The 22824-nt window shown below is 42.4% G+C and overlaps 1 protein-coding gene across 1 annotated transcript in view; it reads left to right on the top strand.

Annotated features, from left to right (window-relative positions):
- The first annotated feature begins 6012 nt into the window (after positions 1 to 6012).
- BPGM (bisphosphoglycerate mutase) overlaps positions 6013 to 22824 on the top strand; it is a 31861-nt gene continuing 15049 nt past the window's right edge. The window contains exons 1-2 of the mRNA XM_030853878.2: positions 6013 to 6137; positions 18347 to 19008. Coding sequence (XP_030709738.1) covers positions 18408 to 19008 — 601 coding nt within the window. The 5' untranslated portion in view covers positions 6013 to 6137; positions 18347 to 18407. The remainder of the gene's footprint in view (positions 6138 to 18346; positions 19009 to 22824) is intronic.

The raw sequence follows: 22824 nt of genomic DNA, 5'->3' as shown, positions 1-22824 counted from the left end.
GATTTCTTTATACTATTTTAGATTTCTTTAATTTATTTTTCCTTGTGTATTTTTTAAATCCCTTAGGCTTCATGTTAGCTCACTAGCATTTGTGGCCTGGCACCTGTTTTGACTACGTAATCATGTGTCTTTCCCTACATAGTGCAGACCCTGAAGCCTTATCTGCTAGGACCAGCCTTCCGCTGCCCTAGGAGGGCCTCCCAGTTGCTTGCTATATCTGTTTTTCCCCAGAAGAAAACAAGAGAAAATTAACAAAGTTGATTTTACTCTCTACATAAGAAATTATATTGGGCCCTTAATCTATTGTTGAGACTATTGTTAAAGTTAAAAGTTACTGAGCTCTTTCCATGTGTTAACTTATTTAAACAATATAGCTTTATGAGGTAGATAACCTTACCATGGCCCATTATACAACAGAAGAAATAAGGCAAGGGTGTTAAAAAAAAAAAATTGCCCAAGATCATATGGTTAGTACTGGACTGGAACCCAGGCGGACTGGCCCCAAAGCCCACACTCTTAACCCCTGCGTTACTGAATTTCCTTTGAACCTCCAAATCATGTTTTCCCCCTGCTGGACAACAACTAATCCCCAGGAACACACTTACATTAGAGATTCAGCCTGGGAATTAGGAAAATTGGGTTCTTATTCTGCGCTTTAACTACCTGGAAAGGAAGAGCATTCTAGGTAGGGAAAATGTTTGTGCCAAGGTCTAATGGCCATAGGGAAGAGGAAAGAAGGCCAATACCAGGGACAGTGGGAAGCTATTGCAGTGTTTCAAGCTGGGGGAAGGAGGGGGTTAGCTGTACCATGATCACAAAGATCACCCTGCCTGGCTAAAAGAGAGCAAAAGTGGATTCAGGAAGATTTGTTAGGAAGCTACTGAGAAAATCCATGCAAGAGGTGATGGTAGTCTGGGCTAGGGTACTGGTATAGTATGGGGGGTGGGGCAGGGAGGATGGAAAAAAGGTATCTTCTTGGGACTTCCCTGGTGGTCCAGTGGTTAAGAATCTGCCTTCCAGTGTAGGGGACACGGGTTCGATCCCTGGTTGGGGAACTAAGATCCCACATGCCTGGGACAACTAACTACTGAGACTTCACGCTCTGGAGCCCCCGTGCCACAACTAGAGAGAAGCCCGTGCGCCGCAACAAAGATCCCGTGTGCTGCAACTAAGACCCAGCACAGCCAAATAAATACTAAAAAAAAAAAAAAAAGAGAGCGAGAAAAGGTATCTTCTTGATTGAAACTGATTCTGATTAGATTATATATAGAGCCTTTAACAAAACATTCCAGAAATTACACTTCCAAATATGTGTTACTGCCTTAAAAGTGTCATATTGGTAGGTTATACACCCATTTTAATGATGCTGCATGGCTCTAAACAATTTTGTAAAGCCTCTTTTAGAAATTCCTTTAGAACCAGGTTATAACCAAACCAGAAAAACAGACTTATTGCTCTCTATATAGTCATACTTTCTAAATCCCCAAAGCTAAGGAACTATGTGTAACATTGTTAACTTTATGCAGGCTTTATGAGAACTTCCTTTTATGAGTTTGACCTTCCAAGGCATACAGTGAGGACACTTTGGTAAGAAAACTAGCAAATGTTAGGCAGGGGTGAACAAAAGCTAAGTTGTCTGATTCTTTATCAAAGAATGAGGATATATTCTTTTGGCAAAGAGGGAGCCAACTTGGGAAATCCAGAGGCAGAAGAAATCCTTGGACAGTCAGGAGGGAATTTTTTTTTTAAGGAAGCAGATAACCAATAAATCTTAGGAGACTGACAACAAATTTCTCACAGAAAAAAAAAAAAGAAGAATGAAGTTATAGCCATCCGTTTTTAGAAGTAGGAAGCATGGTGGGGAGAGTTCAAATTTCAGAACCAAGTCAAACTCGGACTCTCTAAGTAGCTGTGCAGGTTTGCACAGATTGTCTCTGTGCCTTACTTTCCTCATCTGTAAATTGGAGACACATACGCCAGCAGTTTTGTGAGGTTTTATTAATTGAGCCCTGATTTCCAACCCCTCCCTCAATTTCTTTCACCTCAATACCTTTTCTTCAGGTTGAAAAGCAGGAAACTCTGGGGGGAGCAGGGGTGAAGGGGCTACCCTACAGGAGCTTTCAGGCTTCCCTGGCTTTCTTAGCTCTGCAATTCCAGGCCACAGAGAAAAGAATGCCTGGCGACTTTATCAGCCTCTCTGCAGAGAAGGCCAGCAGCCAGTACCTTTGGTTCAACAGACATTCCCAGAGCACCCTGTCATTTAAGGAAAGCAGCAGCCCATTTACGTCCCTGAATCTTTCAAAGAAACTGAAACAACCTCAACGCCCAAGAGTAGGAAACTGGTTGAATTGTGAGACATAATACCCAAAGGCACAGTCACCTGATGGAATTTTAATCGAAGAAGAATATTAAATGACATGAGGAGATGTTCATAATGAATTAAGTAAATATTGCCATGAACCAGTATATATACTACAGATTCCTGTCTTTTTTGTTTTTTTTTTTTCCTTTCTCTTTCTTCCCTTTGCGGTACGAGGGCCTCTCATTGTTGTGGCCTCTCCCACTGCGGAGCACAGGCTCCAGACGTGCAGGCTCAGCGGCCATGGCTCACAGGCGCAGCCACTCCACAGCATGTGGGATCCTCCCGGACCAGGGCACAAACCCGTGTGTCCCCTGCACCGGCAGGCGGACTCTCAACCACTGCGCCACCAGGGAAGCCCGGATTCCTGTCTTTTTAAAATAGTTGATTTATAGGGAAAAAATAGAAGGAAATAAAAATTAACAATAAATTCTAAGTGGTAGGAATGTGGGTGTTTAAAATTTTTTCTTTTCTAAGCCTTATGCAATAAACATAATATTTTTAATATAAAGTATAATACATAAATCTGATATAGCATTTGAAAAACAACTCCACAAGGAGAAATTATGACAACTTCATTCACCCCTTGATGCTCCACGTTGTACAGTAGGGAAATTTCATATAGTTCAGACTTCCCAATACCAGAGGCTCCCAGCCCCGCAGTGCATCTGTACTCTCTTTGGCATTCACATCTTGACAGTCACCTCTCTGGGTGGCAGCAAGATAACTAAGGAAATTCCTGTCCTGTAATCTCTGCAGGAGGCCAGGTCTCCATGTGAGTAGAGAGCAGGGAAAGGGGAGGAAAGCACAAGGCCTAGACTTTCTTGAGTTCTTAAAACAAGAGTACGTGTAAGTAGTTAAAACACTTTACATTTATCATTACTGTAGTTAAGAATAACTACCATTTACTGAACACTTTCCTTGTGCCAGGTACATCCTGCATTATCTCATATAATTTTCACAATGGCCACTTAGATATTATCCCTATTTCACAGATAAAGACACAGGCTGAGGTCAGACAACGTGCCAAAGTTCCCAGTGCAAGGAAGTAGCAGACGTAAGGTGTTTCAGAGATTAAAAAACTATTTCAACATGGCCTCAGTTATTCTTTGCACTACTCTGTGAGATGAGCATTCTGTTTTAACTTGTAAAATGAAGGGACAGATGGCTTCAAAGTCTCTTCTAAGGTTCTACATGGCTGATCCCAAAGGGCATTTCCAGTTTTTGGTTTCAGTAGAGGGGTCGTGTACTGAATAGGTCAATAGGTGGGAGCCAAACACTTTGGGCCTGTTACACTAGATTACGGGGAGCGTATTTTAATCTGACCCTGAAAGACGGTAGCGTGTGGTGGGAGGCTAGATACTAGCAGCAAACAACCAGATCATGACGATAAGATTGTCAAGGAGACAATCTGTAAAGGGGATATAGGATCAACTACTTTCTGGAGTTTGCTGGAGGGAAGGAGAGAGCCAAGGCAGAATAGCCTAGGTCTCTGGATGATGTTTTGATGCAAGGTGGACCAGCTCAACCCTACCTGCAAAGGCCCTGTGTAAATAGCTGTGAAATTTAGGCCCAGTATGTAGGCTTTCATAAAATTGTATTTTATTCAGGTCCTGAATAAGACAATCTGCTACTAATCCTTAAAGTACTATATGTGTTAACATTGACTTTTTGATACACTCACATAACAGAAAGAAAGACAACATGGCTATAATACTTTACTGCATTTTCATTTTTTATTTGGATGAAAGTGGGACTATACCAAAAGTTGTCTGAAGTAGTGAACTGAGACCCTGAGTTATTTTCATACTATCTATACTGTTTGCTACATCAGAAGTAAATTTTCATGACTGGTCTCAATGGAAATAAGTTTTCAAATTAGTAATCTTGATTTAAAAAAATATTGCTTTTGTGTGTGTGTGTTAGGGGGGAGCAAGAGGCACCAGGAGAGGAAGCATTTTCCCCAGAATTATGAATTAGCAACCTTGGATCCTTGCCCAGGCTCTGCCCCCAACCAGCTAAGTAATTCTGAATAAACTTCTTAAATTTCAGATTCCTCACCTGTACAAGGAGATTCTAAAAGGCAGGTGATGTTTGATGTTGTTAATGTTCTATGTGACAAACCAGCATTCCACAGGTATACATAACAGTAAAACAAAATCCAGTGAGCCCTTAAGTCCAGAAAAGTATCGCTAAATGCTATAAGACTGACACTTGTCTTTATCCTGTCTTTATCCTCCAGAGTATGGATGGTGGGCACTCTAAGTAGGAAGCTTTGATGTTACACTAGCAGAAAAGGTTTCCCTTCACTTTGTCCTCACCTGGTACAGAGAAAAGGAAGAGGAAGTGGGTAAGAGTATAGGATTTGGAAGCTGCATTCTTGGGAGTCAAGACCGGAAGCTGCCTCCTCCAGTTGCTCTGACCTGACCTCTAGTTAATCCCACACAAGTTTAATTTGACTGTCCCTAGATGGTACCTATCACCTGCTGGGATCTGTCAGGCCTTGGATTTGTGCTCTCGCAGAAGTAAGGGTCTGTTCTTTGACATCCTAGGAGGAATTGTTATGCTCTAAGAAGAATAAAGGAAATACAGAACTAACTACCAATGCTTACATCTTAACGAATTCAATACATAATGTGTCACAGGGTTAAAAATGTGGAAATTAGCTTTTCAAATTTATGTTTAATTATTCTGAGGACCTGCTTGGCCATCACGTATCTACTGGACTTGTTATGAGGATGAAATAGGAAAAACTCAAAAGAGGATACTAAACACTAGGTAGGACACCTTTTAGAAATCAAGAAGCAGAATTTCCCATGTGGTCAGGCAAACAAACCAATCCTTATTATTTTCACACCCACCCAAAGGTTCTGACACTTTATGCTTCAAAGGCTTGTGTGGTAGTTCAATCCTACTTGAAGAAGCTTACGAGGCCCTGTGCCCAGCTTCGAGTATTTTCATAGATTTCCCTTGTTCAGTAACTGTGGCCCCCCAATTTATCATTCTCATATCACTCCATCCTCTCTTCGTCTGTTCTATAAGGTTTTAGTGCCTTCCATGTTCACTGTTCTTCCCCCAACCAAAATAATCTCGGGGGATTGCCTAAGGGGAAATCCCTATAAAATTATCAACACTAGGAGAGAGTGAGGACGAGTTACTGCCCATAAATCGGGTACTTTAAAGGCTTTTGCTTTAATCACCGTTTAGGACTTAAAACCATGAGGAAAGCAGGCGTTTTCCTCCGCGAGGAGTGCCCACCTTCATCCGCCGGCTGCAGTTTCCCAAGAGTAAAGGAAGGCATCACCTCATCACTTCCAAGATTCCGTCGACCCTTCTCTACGTTGGCAGGTATTTCCTTCACGACGCCAAACACTTTCTAACACCTAGACCGTTCAAGAGCTCCTGAAGTTTTCCAATCGCCGTGGCGACGCTCCCGGCTTTGTTTTTCTACTTCCCTAGGCAGAAGCCCGCCCACTAGCGTCAAAGCTAGCTCCTCACTGGCCCGAAAGTGTGCTCGTCTCCTCAGCAAGCCATTCAGAGCCTTACTTTCTACGCCGGGGATTTGAAAAACGGAAAAGACCTCGACCTGTTCCTGGGAGTAGGGTGGGGCTGTGAATGAGTGACAGCTTGACCCTCCAATAGTCAGAGCCATAGGACCTGCCCCTTGTGGCTCCGGGGCTAGAAAAGAGAGTCGATGCCGGCAGCAGTGATGAGTCTTGGGAGGTATTGGCGGCTTGGCGGTTCCGAGGAGCGGCTGCTGCTGGTGGCCTTTTTGCAGGTGAGTGGTTTTAATATTGCTGTTGCGAACGTTTCCATTTCTCAATGATGTGGTGGTTTATTTTGGCGTGCGGGAGGGCCAGTTCCTTTCCTCCCCGGGTTCAGTCTTTGATGGGAGTCTGGCACTCGCGCGTCCACCCCTCAAGCTCCGACCCTCACTTATCCCCCAGGTCCCGCTCAGCTGTCCCTTTGTCAGAATAAGACTCTCTGGTCTGACAGCCGAAAGGAGGATTCCGCTTGGTAGAGGTACCTTGACGGCAAGAATAAACAGGAATTGAAGGGAGTGATGAACTCAACTCCCCTGGACGTCTGAGGCACGGGGTGACAGAGCCCCGTAAATAGTAGGGCTCCCACTGGGAGGGAGCTCGGTGTGTTTTCAGGGCTGTGCCACTATATTGAGGGCCATGGCAGACCTGGCCCTAAAAGTCTCAGTAGACAGAAAAAACTTGAACGTCATGAAAGGAGAAAGGTGAATATCTGCAATGGTTTATGGAGGGTTCTAGTCTGGAGCTAAATCACAGGTTCTTCGAACCACTACAAATGAAAAAATAAGTGTATTTCTTCTCCTTTCGAAGGGATGGGGGCCGTATTACTGGAGAAGGACAACAGAAATGTGTAATGGAAGTGAAGTTCACAGTTAACGTTTTAAGGATAATTGGTTGTTAGTTAACTTATTGTAACTCTCATTCCCCTACCACCTCCCTTCCAAATTATGGAGGCTTTATAGCTTGTGAGTGGTACCAGAATGTTAACTGACTGAATGCACACTTTTGGGGAAAAAAATCAAATGCTGTCTTTCACCAGTAGCTATTAGGGTTTTCTATAATGAAAGCAGAACACATGTCATTTTGTCTTTTATTTTAAAACTGTCTTCCCTGAGGCCAGGGGACTAGGTTTGATCCATCTTTGTGTTCCTGTAGCACCTCACACACCACAGATGCTACTCAATTGTGGTGGGGTTGAGAGAAGCATAATTCAAACAAATGGTGTCGTGGAAGGAGCTCTGAGTTGGCAGTCAAGACACCTGGGTTTTAGTCTTGAAGCTATTTGTGTGATCTTAAATCATTCAGTTCTCTGTCTCTTAATTTTCGCATCTTTAAAAAGTGGATGTCGCATTGGATTATTTCCAAGGTCCATGCCTGTGTTCAAAGTCTGTTTTAAACTAAAGATCCTTAGGCGTTTTCTAACACAAGTACATCAGCAAAATCTCATTGCAGTAAATTCCTAACCAGTCTGTTAGCAAATAAAAGTTCCCAGCTACAACAGTAGTACCTGTTCTTTTGTGTCCATATTTAAACCAAACCAAGTGGATCATTGTAGAAAATTTGGCTGCTGTCCAGAATGAACATTGTACAGAAGTATAATGTGGCAGAAAATGTCATCCTTTATTCCATCACTCAGAGGCAACCACTGTTGGTGTCCGGGTAGATCTTTCAGTCTCTCTTCCTCTTTTGCCTCCTATGGTTGGTTGAAATTAAGTGGCATGTTTCATTTTAAGTAATGACATCTAAATTCAGCCATGCCCTCATCTTTGTGTGTCTGGTGCCTAGAGCACAGAGGACACGCCAGTGTCTGAACTGTTAGGTCACTTGAACATCCTTGGAATGAAATCTGGTGTGAAGGGATATTTATATGGGGAAATAGGACTAAAAGTATCACTTAATAACAAAACTCTTTAACTGAAACTTGGCCACAAATATGGATAAAATATAGTTTATAAAATGTAAAATAAATGTTAGCCACTTCACTAAAGCATTTGGATTGTAGAATATTGCTTAGTATTTGGTATGCTTCTAGGACTGTATCTTACTGGCAACGCCTCTTTCCGGAAACACAACATTTGATTGCATTCCTACTTCACTGTCTAATTTAACCTTTTCTCCTTACTGCCACCCTCATTTTGCTTTATTCCCAGCTTTTACTTCTGCTCATACCATCAGCAAGTCAGGATCACTCTCAAGGGCCTGAGGTCTGTGTCAGTGTTCATGTGTTAGTCAAAGTCTGCTCCATTCAACCCAGAATACCTCACACTCTTTGGTAGACCACTCCACCATAATCTCATTTAGTCTTCTTCATAGCCCCTTGAGAATAGTAATTAGATAGGAAGGAGGTGTCATGAGTGGGTGTTGTGCACATGGGTGATGCCACGCAGGCTGGAACAGGCCACATGCCCCAGGCACACACATATGTCATTACACATGTGTGTCCCTTTCCTGTGAAGAGGGGTCTACCTGCTATGGTTTGTTACCTTTGTAACAAGTGGTTAATAGGTATAAAGTTGGAGAATGACAGGGTAATAGTGTCTGGAAAACACCTGTAAGTAATAGCGTTTGCTCCTGGTAAAGAGTTGTTCTTATAATGCAAACACAAATGGAACAGTTCCCATAAAGCTTTAGGAAAAGTAATAGATTATGGAACAATAGGTACTTTGGGATATAGTCATGTTTGAACTTTTCGTAATGAGCTGGGCTTGGGTAAGGCATATTTTAAGACCCTAAGGAAATGAGCTCCAGATTTCATTTCCACTGTTCCTTTTTAATCTATCAGAGACACGGTTAACCTCTCTTTTTCCTATCCTCACATCTAGCCAGCCTATCTTTATAGAGTTAGATCCCTAATGCAGCGGAGGTTAAGAGTTGTTCAAAGGTATGTAGTGACGATTTGGACCAGGGAAAACATCCAAGTGGTCTAGGGTAGGATTTGAATATTTAATATTTAAGGGTAAGCTTTGGCTCAAAGCAACTCTGGCTCTGCATGCCTTATTTTATATTACTTCAACATTATATCATTGATCACATTTCTTACTCAATTTTGGAAACAGTAAACAAACTGTTTAGACTGGACTTTATCCTATAATTTTCCCCACCTGTTCATGAGTTGCCATACTAGAGTATTAGACATTATTATTTTTCAAACACCTGAGGAAAGGAGGAAGCACTGTCCTAGGAGCATTGGTTTGGGAGAGAGGACGAGACTCAGTTATGGTGGGTGAGGGAGAGGTACGTGAAATTATATGGTTTAATGAGGAGCAGGTGTAGGAGGCAGCAGCAAGATTTTTAGCTACATTTGTTGATACTACCTAGAGATTCTGGAAGTATTGTAGAAGTAACCTCAGTAAACGCAATGGCCTGATATGTACCAGTCTCCTACCTACCTACCCACCCTCTCCATCCCTACCTTGCCAAAAGGATGCTAATCTTGAAACATAACTCGACTTTACGGTGACATTTATGGAAAGGATATTTTTTACCCTGTCGCCAATTTAGGTGGGAAAAAATGCATATACGTATATATATTTCAAAAGGTCTTTGAAAATATGAGTCACCTGCAAATTGTGTTTTCTTCAAATCGCCTATTTGTTTCTTTTTTGCCAAGGCAATTCCATAGCACCCATTCCTGAGCAGGTATACATTCACCTGAAGTGTGAAGCATTTATAAAGATGTCTAATAAAAGTAATGCATGTCAAAATGACAGATTATATTTTTGAAGTTGGTTAACAAGATGAATAATTTTTTCCCTCTTCTATCTTGAACCCATTATTAAATTCGATGAAGCAAAATAAACTACTCAGACTGATTTAAATGTGCTCAGTACTATCTTCTGTGAGGGATAAAAACAGTTATGAATGGGATTCCATTATTCAAGGCACTTGCAGTTCTGGCTAAGAATGAAAGCAGGTGATTTAATAATGTTGGGATTATCCCATGACAGGATACTTAAAGGTTCAAAATGCTGATGTGATTAGTAGATCTGAATAATCCCAGCTAGGCCAGGGTTTGGCAAACTAAGGCCTTCTGACCCACTACCTGTTTTTGTACAGTCCACAAACTATGAATGGTTTTTAATGGTTGAAATAAATCAAAGTATAACAATATTTCATGTGCATGAAAATTATATGAGATTCTAATTTCTTTGTCCATATGTAAAAGACAAAAAAGTTCCAATATGTTTATTGGAACACAGCCTTATTTATTCATACATGCATTGTTTATGGCTGCTTTCAGCAGAATTGAGTAATTGTAACAGAGACCACATAGCCCACAAAGCCTAAAAAATTTACTCTTTGGCCTTTTACAGAGAAAGTTGCCCCCACCTGAGCTAAGCTGGAGTGTCTTTCACATCATCGCCTTTACCCCTTTTCAAGAGCCATTATGCTTGTCCAGGTCTTCATTAAATGTTACCAGAATGGTTGCAAAAGCCTCACAAGTATTCACATCCCTGGTTTTCCCATCTCTCTTACTTGTAGGTGCTGCCTGATCCTCCTAAAATACACATTATTAACCCTTTAACGATGTCCCAATACTTACAGAAGAACCTGCGTTCTTTGGCACAAGGCCCTTTTTGGGGCCACTATTCAGTCTTATCTTTCTAGACTAGTCTCCTCCTACTTCCTTGTTATACCCTATACTTAGTTTAAGATGCTCATATAATTTTCCAGATGGGACCTTCAAGTGTGAAAGGGGCCCTATAATAAGTATGTTGGGAAAACAGGCCTAAAGCAAGACTGTTCTAGGCAAACCAGTTTGAATGGCTCACCATTTCTCCATAAACACCTATTCCCTTGCCCTCTACTCACTGTTCCCTTAGGCTGGAATTCCTTTTCTTTTTTCTATAAATCTGAATCTTAAACATCCTGGAATTCTTTTTCTTTTTTCTATAAATCTGAATCTTAAACATCTTTTCAAATTCAGCTTAAATAGTGCCATGTCCATGAAGCATTATTCAAGTAAAAAATCTCTCCTTGGGGCTTCCCTGGTGGCGCAGTGGTTGAAAGTCTGCCTGCTGATGCAGGGGACACAGGTTCGTGCCCTGGTCCGGGAAGATCCCACATGCCGCGGAGCAGCTGAGCCTGCGCGTCCGGAGCCTGTGCTCCGCAACGGGAGAGGCCACAACAGTGAGAGGCCCGCGTACAGCAAAAAAAAAAAAACAACTCTCCTTTTCTATCTCCCATATACATGAACTGCTTTCTCATGATGTGGGTTAATTTCTGCTTTAGTGATACACACACATATCCTTTCCCCCATTAGTCACTTGGAGACATCATTCATGTTGGATTCTGTATTCCTCACAGGCCTAGCATTATGCCATGTTCAAATGGAGTTTGTAACACGTTTGAAGAATGAGTTAATTGACCAAACTTGGTAGACTGATGAGTATTTGGGAATGTCAATGTATAAATCATCCATTTTAACGTAACTTAAGTAGTGAGAAAAGTTGGGTTTCCAAGGGCTGAGGACAGAGCCTTGGGTGCCAATATGGCAGTGGAGCAGAGCGGGTCAAGGCATATGTATAGGCTTTGGGGTCCAGCCTGCCTGAGATTGAAATCCAGCTCTGCCAGTTACAGTCTTTGTCATCTTGGGCAAGTTAACCTCACCTCTTAGGTTTCTGCATCTGTAAAACAGGAGTAATCATAGTAACTTCTCTGCAGAATGGTGGTTGAGGATTTAAATAGTCCCAAGCACATGGTGAGCACTCTGAGAAAGGTAGCGGCTATGGTGTCATATGCTGTCTTCATCGTCATAGTACTGTTGCTGAGGGGTAGAAAATGCAGATTCAGTAAGAAAGAGAAAAAAAAAAACATCGTATATTAACGCATATATGTGGAATCTAGAAAAAGGTACAGATGAACTGGTTTGCAAGGCAGAAGTAGAGACACAGATGTAGAGAACAAACATATGGACACCAACTGGGGAAAGTGGTAGGGCGGGGGTGTAGTTGTTGTTGGTGGTGGGATGAACTGGGAGATTGGGATTGACATATATACACTAATATGTATAAAATAGACAACTAATAAGAGCCTGCTGGGGCTTCCCTGATGGCGCAGTGGTTGGGAATCCACCTGCCAATGCAGGAGACATGGGTTTGAGCCCTGGTCTGGGAAGATCCCACATGCCGCGGAGCAACCTAGGCCTGTGCACCACCACTACTGAGCCTGCGCCCTGGAGCCCGTGAGCCACAACTACTGAGGCCCGTGCACCTAGAGCCCGTGTTCCACAACAGGAGAAGCCATCGCAATGAGAAGCCTGTGCACCACAACAAAGAGTAGCCCCAGCTCGCCCCAACTAGAGAAAAGCCCATGTGCAGCAACGAAGACCCAATGCAGCCAAAAATAAATAAATAAATTTATTGGAAAAAAGAAAGACCTGCTGTATAAAAAATAAATAAATTAAAAAAAAAGAAAATATAGATTCAACACTGGGACATAACAATTGAAGAGCTAGGAGAAATGCAGCACCAAAATCTTGGAAGATTTTTTCTTCCCTTGATAGAAATAGTCAGCTTCAGAGGGGTCAAAGCCCTGTAAGTCCTGAGTGAAGATGGTCTTCACTTAGTAAGAAGTAACCAATCAGCAGTCTTTTGAGAGAGCATTTCAGTAGAGTGGGCAAGGTATAAGTTAGGTGTCAGAGGACTAAAAAAGTAATGGCCAGAGGAAGGGAAAAACAGCCAAGAGGAAGCGGCAGGAAGATGAGATGCAGCGTCATGTAAAAGATACGTTTGTTTACTAAATTTTTCTCTTTGAGCCACACCATACTTTAAAAAGGAAGGAACCCTGGGGTATGGTAATTCAGTGACCCGTGTGGCCCTTTGGGGGTATGAGGTAAATCATTGACTAAAATTAGTGCTTAATTCTAGTGCCAGTAACCCCTGCCAACGGATAAATGAGGACCCTTAAGAACCAACTCCAGCGTGGTGAGCTTTACCAAAAGCAACACAAAAAAACAAAGCTTGATTTTTAGAAAGGATAGTTTTTAATTCTTAGCCTGGCACCTTATTATAAGTTGGGGGTGACTATTGCCTGACTTGACCTTGTGATTTGAGGTTCTTCAGGCAGTCATACGCCGAGCCCTCCTTTATACTCACCTTGTTTGTGTGCATTTCATGAAATGTCTGCCTGGGTTGGGGAGACAAGCTGTGACTGGAGATTCTCCTGTGAAGGGAAGCCTAGTGAGCCTAGATGCTCACACCCAGACTCACAAATCTTCCGTGGTGAGGCAGAAAGAGTGCGGGTGTCAGAGGCACAGACCTGGATCGCAGTTCCAATTCCATTTAGTGGCTCTGTGTTTTTGGACAAGTCAATCAGTGTCTCTCTTTTCTCTGTGGAGATTATTATGGCCTTTCATGTTTAGTTGTCTAGTTGTTATACTAAACTGTAACAAAAGAAAAATATAATGGATGATTATTCTTGGCGCTGCCTTTGCCATCAAATACATTGGAATTCTTGAGTTAAAGCTTCCTAAAGTCTTGGGCCTGACTATTTTTGGTTTGGTAGTTACCACTAAAAATGTCAGGCCTTAGCCTTATTGGCACAAGCTAATCCTTTTTGCCTACCTTTGATTCAGTCAACACACCTACTAAGTACCTAGTATGTGTCAGGTGTCATGCTGGGTTCTAGAGACGGGACAGTGAGTCAGACCAACCCTGATGCGGCTTACAGTCTAACAGGGCACACAGATGTGGAACAAGTGATCTGTCACAAGTGACCCATCACAACGGTACCTAGTGTCCTAAAGCAGGGGGCTGTGGAGGCACCTCACCACTTCCCAGTGGGTGGGAAAGAAGGGCAGAGAAGTCTGCAGAGGCTTTAAAAACATTGTCCTCAGACCAGCCGCCTCAGCATCACCTGGAAGCTTGTTAGAAATACAGATTCTCAGGCCTGCCCCAGACCTACTCATTCAGGCTCTGGAAGTGGGGCCCAGCAGCCTGTTTGAACCAGTCCTCTTGGTGATTCTGATGCACATTAAAGTTTGAGGACGACTAGCCTAGAGGAAATAACATTTAAGCTAAGCGCTAAAGCTGCACCAGTCAATACAGTAGCCACTGGTCACGTGTGGCTATGGAGCCCTTGAAATGTGGTTAGTCCAAATGGAGATGTGCTTTAAGTATAAAATACACATCAGGTTTCAAAGACTTACTAAGAAAAAAGAAAGTAAAATACCTCATTGAGAATTTTATATAGATCATATGTTAGAATGATAATCTTTTGAACCCAAAGGGTTAAATAAAATGTATTATTAAAATTTCACCTATTTTTGCTGCTTAGTACGGCTTTTAGAAAATTTTAAATTACAAATTTTAAAAAGCCAATTATATGTGGCTTGCGTTACATTTTGAATTGACACAGCTGATCGAAAGGATAACTAGCAGGCCCCCAAAGCAGGGAGGGACTGAAGTGGGGGTGGAGGGGAGGGGGTGTTGGGTGAGGGTTCTGTGTAGGAGACAGTGTGTGCAGAGGTCCCGAGGCCAGAAAGAACATGGCATGTTCAAGGAAATAAAAGAAAACCAAAGTCTTGCAGGTCACATTAAGGATTTTGAGCTTTGTCCTAAGATCAACAGGAAGTAATCTGAGGGTTTTAAATAGGGTACTCAGTTTTCAGGAAGTTTGTAGCTAATACATGAGGGCAAGAGAGCTACAGCTGAATATTGCAAGGCTCAGAATCAAAGCTTCCCCCACCTGCCCAAAAGATGGTGGGGATGGAGGCATTTGGACAGGAAGTACTATTGAGAGGGAGGGAGCGGGACCCTGCTCGTCAGCAGCCCCTGCCCCAGGATACGAGGCACGAACACCCCTGCTGAAGAGAGAAGCAGACACCTGGGAATAGTTTGGTGTTCAGTTCATTTTCAGCTTGGTTAAAGTTGAGAGCTAGAGGAAACATTCCAGAAGAGTCCAAAGTTGAGTAGGAGTTTGATTACAGAGCTGGGACTCTGCAGGGCACTGGCGAAGTTTTGGTGAAGAGAGGGTCAGGGACAAGGAAGCCTGGCACACGTGGGGATTAGAGGGTCTGTCCTTTGAAAGAGTGTGCTGGACAACCACAGAGGAAGGCTGGGGTTAGAGCCTGGAGGCTTGGGGTCTGACCAGCTCCAGGGGGCAGGAAGGTGGGGCTGGGGGGGGTGGTCCTCATTCACCTGTGGCCTGGAGGAGGTTTCTCTTTAAGTCACAGTCACACACTAGCAGACTCAATCTACCCTCAGAAATGTCTTGTTTAGCTCACATTTTTTAAATGTATTCAAATTAGTTGCTAGTATTTGTATTAGATATCACATAAAATTCACATTTCCAGTTCTTTTGAGAATTGGAAGATTGAGGACCCCAGTGCCTCAGTCTCACAGAGAAATGGGCTGGAGCTAAGTAGCAGCTACTCCCTTCATTTTTCATTTGAGCTTCTAAGAGCTGAAATGATCACATTAAAAAAAAAGACATTTACCCTAAAAACAAAACAGAATCCACAGGTTCTGTCTGGTCTGAGTCTTGCATTCTCTCCAGTCTTTGTTTTCAGCAGCCCTGGCTTCTCCTTGTTTTCCAGAAAAGTTCTAGAATGGTACCCTTAGCTCAGCGAGACCAGATTATACAAATGCTTTGTCCATGCACACGAGTTGCTTCCATCAGAGAAGCGCGTGTTCCCTGCAGTTCAGCACTTTTCCTACCACCTTGCAGCCCCGCAGCACTGCTCCTCACAGATCAGCCTGAAATTTAAATGAAACTGACTACAGTGTTATGTTTGTTGACACTTGACATACCAGCTCCCACAATGATTAAATTGTAAAGAATGCAAACTATAAACCTCAGCAACTCCTTTGTGAATATTCAGTAGTTAATTAAATGGCAAAGATCAGTTGATAGCAAGGAGGAGAGAGGGAAGGGACTTTCTGTTGACCTGAGGTAGATGCTCCAGTTTGGTACCTTATCCTGTATTCGCCGTCTGTCCACCGGAGTAAAGCGCAGGTGTGTATTTATTTGTAGAGTCCTTGTGGCTGTAGCACTATTTCTCTGCTCCAATATATATATTTTGAGGGGAAGAAACAGAAATTGTTTTATTTCTTTAAGTAAGCAAATAGAGCAGATTAAAATACTGCAGAGCTTGGTGATAGTTGCCTCAGTGTTCATGATATTATTGCTACATTTTTTTTGTTGCCTCCATATAGTTTTTAATCAAAAGATGATGGAGAAGTGCCTCTGCCTATAATATTTGTCTATCACACCTTCTTCATTTGAAGGGAAAGTAGCTTCATCAGCCTAAGGAGCTTCTTGTTTGACAAGACACAGTAAGGGCTGAGGTAGAGAACAATTGATAACTTCTCTTTTCCCCATCCCCCTTCTCACCACCACCGAAAACAAAACAGTAAATGTTGCGTGGGCATGGATCCAGTTTTTGATGGGCCTGAAACTTCTAGTACTTAGTGGATTGGGGTGGGCCCTTTAAAAAAAAAAGCAATACAGAAGTGTCTTGCTGATTAAACACACACACACACACACACACACACACACACACGCATGGATCCAGTTTTTGATGGGCCTGAAACTTCTAGTACTTAGTGGATTGGGGTGGGCCCTTTAAAAAAAAAAGCAATACAGAAGTGTCTTGCTGATTAAACACACACACACACACACACACACACACACACTCTCTCTCTCTCTCTCTCTCTCTCTCTCTCTCTCTCTCTCTCTCAACGATGTGAATTCATTATTTGGTCTCTCCCAGTGCCTTAGAAGGAGTTTGTTCAAGTGAGGGGCCCTGAAACTTGAGCTTCATTAGTTTCATGATTATTCCTCTTCCGGGCACTGGTAATCCCCTAGACAAACACTGCCCAGTTCTTTCATCCCATTCTCTGTTCTGCCACCCGATGCCCATCTGGGCTGAGAATAGAGACATTGCTTTCCCTCTGGAAAGTCTTAGCTCTGCAAGGTACCTTCACCTGAGTCCTTAGCCCAGCTTCTTCCAGTGACCTGATGCTTCCCCACTTCACATGCACTAAATAAAGCATCAAATTTTATTGATACCTGATGAGAAAGGGAAGTCATAAACCTAACCATTGTAGCCTTTCAGCCACTTGGAAATCACCTCAATCTGCTTCCTCCCTTGGGTCCTCTGTTGGCCCTCCACTGAAATTGGAAGCTTTGTTTTAAAGACATTTTTCCCCCTTGAGAATCTCTAGGAATTACTAAAGGAAGGAAGAAATTAGATCTAGATTCCAATTAACTTTGTCATTGACTGTTATATAACTGTGGGTGAATCACAGTTTAAGTGGGACAGAAAATCTCCAGTTAATGGAAGTTGCCAAGAATGGCAGAAGCCCAGGCCCTGATGTTCATATAATCTGTACTCTCCAGTGTGGAAAGTGCTGGGCTGGAGGTGGAAAGCGCTGGGCAAGTAAACTGAGCAGGGTTTGTCAGTGTAGATCTGTCCACTGCAAGGAGAGCGAGGCAGGCTGATGCACCCAGCCCGAAGATTCTCCAGGGGACAGAGTGGGCCCAGCAGATCTTTGGGCCGGCAGCTTCACTTAGGAAGTTCAGAAACACTTTAGGGTTGCCTGTCCCTCTTTACTAGAGTCTTCGCCTGCTGAGATGTGGCTGGCATGTGTAGGACAGCTGAAGGGTTGGGAGAAGGAGAGGGGGGCCTCCTTATCAGTGTGCTTCCTCTCACTCCTACAGACCTGCTTCTGGTAATCTGTTTCTACAGGCAGCATCTCTCAGCTGCTTAATTTGATAGCTTGTTTTGCATCCAATTTATTCCTGCCAAAAACTCTATCTTGAGGCAGGTGAAAGATTATTTAGGTGAGTACCATATTGGGTGTTAATGTTGATTTAAATCATTTTAATGTTTAAATGTTGAACCTTAGATTTTCTTGTATGTGATGTAGCCTGTGGCATTGAAGAGCTAGTTGCCACCAATCAATGATTTACATACCAGATGAATGTGGTGGTTTATTGAATTAACATGTTTAATAACTTCGATAATAAGACGAGACTGGTAAATTATTTCTCCACCAGAGGGGGAAACAAAATGAGAAGGGTGCCTTCAGTCTCGAGTCAGCTTCTCAGACCTGGGAGTTCCCAACTACGAGTCATCCTTTTAGACACCTAAAACTCATTCTATTAAATCCTGTCTTCTGTAAGCAGAAACTGCCTTTTTATCTGGTGGAAATGTAGCATGCCAATAGAATGAAGTGTTCTGTTGTTTTATGTCATACAATTAACTTACTACCCAGCCATCAGAAAATTTGTCAACTAACTAGGTTCCCTGTAATTATCTGTAGACTCTGCCTGTATGTGCCACAGTATGTATGAGTTGCCGGATGTCTGATGTCAAAACTGTTCAAGGAATCATTCCAGTGTGTTTTAGAAACTGGCTGTTGAAAAGTTGTGCTTCCACCCCCAGGTAGTTAGTTGAATGAAGAATATAACTTATACTTTTTGTTTCTTCTCTTTCTAGATGTATTGCTGTCACTGAACACTGGCCCATTGGAAAGCACTAGAGAAGCTCAGCCATCAGTATGTCCAAGTACAAACTGATTATGTTAAGACATGGAGAGGGTGCTTGGAATAAAGAGAACCGTTTTTGTAGCTGGGTGGATCAGAAACTTAACAGTGAAGGAATGGAAGAAGCTCGGAACTGTGGGAAGCAACTCAAAGCGCTAAACTTTGAGTTTGATCTTGTGTTCACATCCGTCCTGAACCGGTCCATCCACACAGCCTGGCTGATCCTGGAAGAGCTGGGGCAGGAGTGGGTTCCCGTGGAAAGCTCCTGGCGTCTCAATGAGCGTCACTATGGAGCCTTGATCGGTCTCAACAGGGAGCAAATGGCTTTGAATCACGGCGAGGAACAAGTGAGGCTGTGGAGAAGGAGCTACAGTGTGACCCCACCGCCCATTGAGGAGTCCCATCCTTACTACCACGAAATCTACAACGACCGGAGATATAAAGTGTGCGACACTCCTTTGGATCAGCTGCCACGATCCGAGAGCTTAAAGGATGTTCTGGAGAGACTCCTTCCTTATTGGAATGAAAGGATTGCTCCTGAAGTATTAAGTGGTAAAACCATTCTGATATCTGCTCATGGAAATAGCAGCCGGGCACTCCTGAAACATCTGGAAGGTACCATCTTTATGCTACTACTTACTGAAGGTTGCTACTGGGCCTTAATCTAGAAAGGAACTGGTTTCTAAGCTAATAATGCACAGTTTACGTAATAGACTTTCCTTCCCTATTACCTTTTGTCCTTTCAGTCTTTTCAGGATCCTTTTGTTCTATCAGTCAAAAATCCTGGACCTTTTACATTCGTGTTATCTGAAGCAGTGATTCTCTAACGTCAGCAAGCATCAGAATCACCTGGTGGGAGGGAGCGCTGGGACCACCACTGGTTTCTGGCCGCACCCTTGGAGTTTCTCAGTCTGTAGGCCTGGGGTGTGGCCCAGTAATTTGCGTTTCTAAGGAATTTTCAGGTGGTGCTGATAATGATGCTTGGGCTTCTCCAAGTGCTTGAGAACCACTGATCTAAAAGATTCTGTGGCTTTTGTTGTAACAAGGTAAGAGGAGGCTAGGGAGGGAAGAAATTTTTGTAGAAATGGTATGCAAGGTTAAGTTTTTTTTCCTTTTGAGTCTTTCAAGTTAAGTAAAATCATATAGACTTCAGTTTTGCTCCCGTTCTTCCAACTTTAAACAATCATTGCTGTGTTTTCAGACCTAGGTTTCCTGAATAATTGTTTTGTTCCAGTCTTCTCTTTGTTCCAGACCAGGCTTAGTCATCGACTGGGAGAAAGTTCAGGAGAAGGAAAATAAAAAGATGGCTTATTGGAGATAATTAGTAGCCTTAATTTTATTTTAACTCCTTGATGTTATGTTCTAGAAAGTACTGTGTTGTTACCTTCCTCTTAAGTAACATGAACTAAATGAACTCCTCTGAGGACTTGAGCTCACCAGTTTTGGGCACCAGTGATTGCACAGTGACACCTTCAGGGGGTTTCTCCCTCCCCTCTCTCCCTTCACTAAATAATCCCGGACGGTTGTGCGTTTTGAGTGATCTGCTCTGTCTGGTGTTTTCCTGTCTATCGTCACTGTCAGCAGTCAGCCCACTGGCATTAGAATGCATTTCTCCAACATTCCCTTTTCATTCTGCTTTACTTTTCTATATGAGGCTGTGAAAAATGAAAAAGTTGACCTTGTACATGAAATAAGTGAAAATAGGTTATTGTTAACAAAATGAACTGATCTTTATAAGATTTTAATGTAAACCTTTTAGCATGTGTTTTTTTCCCCCTAGTTTTTATAACATGGCCAAGAGCCAAGTCATTACTCATATACCTGACCTCCATTCATTGTGCAGAGATCTAAAATCTACAGGCTTTATCGGCTATTTAAAACATCATTGGCCAGACATGGCACTTGATCTGTTTGTGTATGGGTATATATCTTATTTACTCAACTATATAAATGGTATTATTCTTCCTTGTTCAGAATAGTCATGTATTTGATTAAATATCTATATATAACTTCATCATTACTGGATTTATTATAGTACTTTATTGTTTGAAGAAGAGTTGAAGCTCCTCTTAGGACAACAACAAACTGAAATTCAGAATTTCAAAGTTTCTGCCAGAAGATGTATTCTCTGTCTCCATGCCAATTCCTTTTTTCCAGAGATGGGACTTAGATCTCTTTGTGGCCAGATTCCCTTCCCTTAAGAAAAGGCCATCATCTCCTTCAGGATCCTCTTTTCTTCCCCATCTCAGCTAGGAAATCCTCCTTTTAAAGACAGTTTCCTGCTGGTTAGTACCATTTACCCATCTTCAGGTTTAGAGCACTAAGATTATTCTGCAGCCCTGACCATAGCGTATTCTAGATACCCCCTTCCATTAGTGTGTTGGTAACTTAACCACTTGTTACTGTTATTTTTGAAAGAAATAGGAAGGTTTAACAAATGGTGGTGAAGAAGACTGCCACCATTGTAGGGATGCAGGGAAAACTACCTGTCGAGGGCAAGGTAACACATAGAAAAGCTGACTGTCTATATTTGAGGGAGGTTTTGAAACCATTAATAGTTTATTGAAAAACAATCAAATGGTATAGCTGCTTGGGAAAACAATCTGGCAGTTCCTTGACGGTGACACATAGAGGTACCATATGATCCAGCAGGTCCACTCCTAGGTACATACCTGTATTCATTTCCTAGTGCTACTGTAACAAAGTACCCAAAACTGGGTGGCTTAGAAAAACAGATAATTGTCTCACAGTTCTGGGAGCTGGAAGTCCTAAATCAAAGTATTGGCAGGGTCCTGCTCTCTCTAATGACACTAGGAGAGAATCCTTTCTTGCCTCTTGTAGTTTCTGGTGTTTGCTAGAAATCTTTTTTTTTTTTTTTTTTTATGGCCACGCTGTGCAGCATGTGGGATCTTAATTCCCTGACTGGTGATTGAACCTGTGCCCCCTGCAGTAGAACCACTGGACCGTGCTTAACCACTGGACTGCGAGGGAAGTCCAGAAATCTATAACGTTTCTTGGTTTGTAGATGCATCAGTGCAACCCTCCATCTTCACTTGGTGTTCTCCCTGTGTGTCTCTTCTTCTTGTCCAAATTTTCCTATTTATAAGGACACCAATAATATTGGACTAGGGCCTACCTCAAGGACCTCATTTTAACTTGATTACCTCTCTAAAGACCTGGTTCCAAGAAAGGTCACGTTCTGGGGTACTGGAGGTTAACTTCAGCATATCTTTTTGGGGGGAATGCAGTTCAACTCATAACAATACCTAAGAGAAGTGAAAACATATGTCCACACAAAAACTTGTACACAAACCTTCAAAGCAGTATTACTCATAACAGCCACAGCCACAGTGTGGAAGCAACCCAAATGCCCATCAACAAGTGATTAGATAAGTTAAATGCAGTATGTCCATACAATTAAATATTATTCTGCATTAAAAAAAAATGAAGTACTGACACGTGCTATAACATGGATGAATCTTGAAATCATGATTACATGAAAGAAGCCAGGACTTCACTGGTGGCACAGTGGTTAAGAATCTGCCTGCCAGTGCAGGGGACACAGGTTCGATCCCTGGTCCAGGAAAATCCCACATGCTGTGGAGCACCTAAGCCCGTGTGCCACAACTGCTGAGCCTGTGCTCTAGAGCCCGCGAGCCACAACTACTGAGCCCGTGAGCCACAACTGTTGAAGCCCGCATGCCCAGAGCCCGTGCTCCATAACAAGAGAAACCACCACAATGAGAAGCCCGCACACCGTAACAAAGAGTAGCCCCCGCTCGCCGCGACTAGAGGAAGCCCTGTGCACAGCAAAGAGGACGCAACGCAGCCAAAAATAAATAAATAAGTAAATTAATTTATTAAAAAAAGAAAAGAAAAGAAAAGTCTGCCCTGTTTAAAAAAAAGAAAGAAAGAAAGAAAGAAGCCAGTCACAAAGGATCACGTATTGTAGGATTATATTTGTATAAAATCTCCAGAATAGGCAAATCTATATAGACAGAAAATAGATGATTTGTTTCCTAGGACTGGTGTGGAGGGGAAGAGGGTGGATTGAAGAGTGACTGCTAATATGTGCAGGGTTTCTTACTGGGGTGGCGAAAATGTTCTAAAGTTGACTGTGGCGATGGTTGTACAACTCTGAACATGCTAAAAGCCATTGTATACGTTAAGTGGGTGAATTGTATGGTATGTGAATTATCTCATTAAAGCTGCAAAACAATTTAACCAATGAGATTTAAAGATGAAAGGATTTGACATTGGCCTAGAAAGCAATAGTTTAGGGCAAATACGTGGAAGTGACAGATAACAAAGGAGATATGCATGGATGTGGAGTATAGAATAAAGAAAAGAATTAAAACACAGCTTTGACCAGAAATGTGTTTACAGGGATTACTGATAAATAAGCAAGCATTTATCCTCAGGCTTCATTTA

Source organism: Globicephala melas, chromosome 9 (genome assembly GCF_963455315.2).
Source record: "Globicephala melas chromosome 9, mGloMel1.2, whole genome shotgun sequence".
NCBI lineage: Eukaryota > Metazoa > Chordata > Mammalia > Artiodactyla > Delphinidae > Globicephala > Globicephala melas.
Note: the sequence above shows the minus strand (reverse complement) of the source record. Positions and strands in the feature narration are given on the sequence as shown.